This window comes from Platichthys flesus, chromosome 17 (genome assembly GCF_949316205.1).
Source record: "Platichthys flesus chromosome 17, fPlaFle2.1, whole genome shotgun sequence".
NCBI lineage: Eukaryota > Metazoa > Chordata > Actinopteri > Pleuronectiformes > Pleuronectidae > Platichthys > Platichthys flesus.
In genome coordinates, this window is record NC_084961.1 from 55,163 (window position 1) to 58,262 (window position 3,100).

Genomic DNA, 3,100 nt, shown 5'->3' on the forward strand with positions numbered 1-3,100 from the left:
GACTTTAGTTTACATACAGTTAAACATTACATTTGATTAGTGTGTGTGTATTTGTGGGTGTTTGTGGACGTCTTCAGAATAAAACTAAAACTGAATGTTAATATGATAACATGAGAGATAGATTAATATTTGACATCACATTGGTCTAATGTTTTCTTCTGTAGATTCTCTTTAAGATTAAAACCGAGACTCTGCTGCCACCATGTGGACACCTCGGCCAGTAGTTTCACTCACTTTATTAAATTAGTAAAAATGTAACTTTTCCTCATTTAATCAACTTAATTGAACGTTTGATTAAAATCTCTTCTAAGTGGTAAATGGTTTTGAATTTATTAATCTCTCTTCTAGTCTTGATGACTCAAAGCTCTTTACAGTTTTACATTCACCCATTCACACAGAGCATCTATTGACAGCAGTTAGATATTCTATGAGGGGGGGGGGGGCATTCGGGGTTCACCATCTTGCCCAGGGACACTTCGGCATACAGATGGGTCAGACTAGGGATCGAACTGCCGACCTTCAGGTTGGAGGACGACCTCTCTACCCCTCAGCCACAGCCGCCCATGGCGGAACCTTTGAGGAGCGGAACCTGTTTCCTGTCGTACTCTTTCACTGTGGGACGTGTTTACACTCTGGATGGAAACATGTCCGGGGACCGGATCACCTTCTTGCCGACGGACCTGTCGGAGATGGAGACTCTGCGGATATTCGTGAACCAGCGGCTCCTGGCGGTGGTCGAAGACATCGTGGCGGTGTTCGGTAGAACCGTGGCCCGGTACCGGGAGCAGATCGACCGCCAGCAGCAGCAGCTTGACGGACTGAAGTCCGAGGAGGGCGCATGGATCTGGGCAGCAGGTCAGGACTTAACCCGGGTCAAAGAACCGGCGGTTATTATTATTATTATTATTATTATTATTATTATTATTATTTCTCCTGCTAATGTAGATTAGCTGATGCTGCTGCCATGGTAACTGACCATTGACTTCCCTCAGTGATTACACCTGCTGATGTCACTTCCTGGTTCCATGATGAGTCAGTTTGATTGATTGGTTCTTCTGCTCCTTAGACCCTCAGTGCGCCCCCTCATGGATCAGAGCGTGTCCTGACCAGCAGCTGGGACAGCTGGTTCAGACCGATGGTGCTGAGGAGGGGGGCCCCGAGCCTCAGGCCCGCTCATTGAATGTGAAGCTGAAGGTAACATCTGGAGCGCCCAGAGAACCTGAAGCCCCCCCTCCACAGAGACGCGTCATTCCACTGCAATGTCTGCGGACAGAGCTTCGGCAGGAGGGCGACACTAGTGCTGCTGGTACTGTGGCCGCACTTCTGTTGAGAAGGGAAACCTGACGGTGCAGCTGTACTGTGTCAGAGGAGAGGCCTCAGCCCGACATGAACCTTGACATGTGACATGTGTCACAGCTCTGAACATGGAGAAGCTGACAATATCAAAATGGAGAAAGGGAATAATATTTTAAATGCACAAACATTATTTTAAAAGACAACATTTGAGAGTGAACATTTTGTCATGTTTAAAAATAAAGATAGAATCAGTTACTGCAGTTTTAAATACTTTTACTTCAAAGTTCAGAGAACTTCACCATTCATCATTTAACAATAAAAAATATGAAAACACTCTGCCACTGATGCAGTTTAACATCTATCATCAATGAAACATGCACATAAAACAGCTCATCTTTAATTCCATGAAACTTAGCACATTATTATATTAATATATATCATAGTAAAAAAAGACGTTGTGATGTAGCAGCTCTGCTCCTCCAGCAGGAGGCAGTGGCGTATACCAGCTGCACACTGAGCATGCGCAGGGACATGAACCCGGAAGTGTGAGAGGTAAACATGTCGAAGATCCAGATGTTGCAGCTGCTCATCACGCAGCGACTCAGCGCGGCCGCGGAGGAAATCTTCCGAGTGTTCGGGAGAACCATCGCGGAGTACGAGGAGGAGATCTCCCGCTCCAAGCTGGAGATCGACCGCCAGAGGAGGCTGCTGGATCTGAGCAGGAAGCCCCGGGTCGCGGTGCAGCTCAGCGGCGGAGGTGAGTGGAAGTGTCCGTTCTGTCGCTCCTTACCGGAGAGTGAGCCCCGGGGTCCCCGTCTACCGGGGCTCACTCTCCGGGACGCATTTTATCATCAATGACTGTTGTTTTTAATATTAATGTAGCAAACTGACTAAATCAATTTCTTCTTCTTCTTCTTCTTCTTCTTCTTCTCCTTCTTCCTCTTCCTCCTCTTTCTTCTTCTTCTTTGTGTTTTGGTCTTCTTCTCCTCCTCCTCCTCCTCCTCAGCTCTTTGTGAGCAGCAGGACTGGAGGTTCAGTGTCGACCTGAACGAGATGAAGTCTCCTCAGATCAAAGAGGAGGACGAGGAGTCGTGGTCCACTCAGCAGGAGGAGACGCAGCAGACGATGGAGCAGAATGACGTGAAGCTGTTCCAGAGTGACGGAACCGAGGAGGAGGTCAACAACCACACGACTTCGTCAATGTTCCAGAGACAGGAGGAGGAGGAGGAGGAGGAGGAGGAGGAGGACCCTCGGCCAGGGACGTCAGTAGAGGACGAAAATCTGAGCTTGACTCAGCCGGAGCTGGACGCTCCTCTGTCTGAGGTGGTGGACTCGTACATCTGCACCATCTGTGGCCGTGCGTTCGCTCAGCGCGGCCACTGGGCCAAACACGTGCAGGTGCACCGGAACGTCGAGAGCAAAGTGGACAAGTCGTACACGTGTGACATTTGCGGGAAGAGGCTAACGCGGTTCGACGGTTATCAGAAGCACCTGAGGATCCACACGGGCGAGAAGCCGTACTGCTGCGACGAGTGCGGCCGCAGGTTCAGCGACAACTCCAACTACAAGCGACACATTCGCACACACGCTGGAGCGATTCAGAAGAGAAGCCTTTATTCAAACCTGGAGACTGAAAACTGAACATCTCATCATTTCTCCTCTTTAATCAGTGTGGACCGCGTTGGACGTGTATATAAGTTTTATATATTTATTAACATGGACCAAGACACAGATTCTTATTTTTATAACAGATATAATTAAACATTAAAACATTCTCATCAGTGTTTCTTTATTAAAGCCTGTG

The 3,100-nt window shown here is 48.1% G+C and overlaps 1 protein-coding gene across 1 annotated transcript; it reads left to right on the top strand.

The window, feature by feature from the left end:
* The first annotated feature begins 597 nt into the window (after positions 1-597).
* On the top strand, positions 598-3,074 carry LOC133972465 (zinc finger protein 585B-like). Its single transcript, XM_062409938.1, has 3 exons — positions 598-855; positions 1,067-2,053; positions 2,303-3,074. Exons 2-3 carry the CDS (start codon positions 1,855-1,857, stop codon positions 2,935-2,937), a joined length of 834 nt encoding a protein of 277 aa, XP_062265922.1. The 5' UTR covers positions 598-855; positions 1,067-1,854; the 3' UTR covers positions 2,938-3,074.
* The last annotated feature ends 26 nt before the right edge of the window (positions 3,075-3,100 follow it).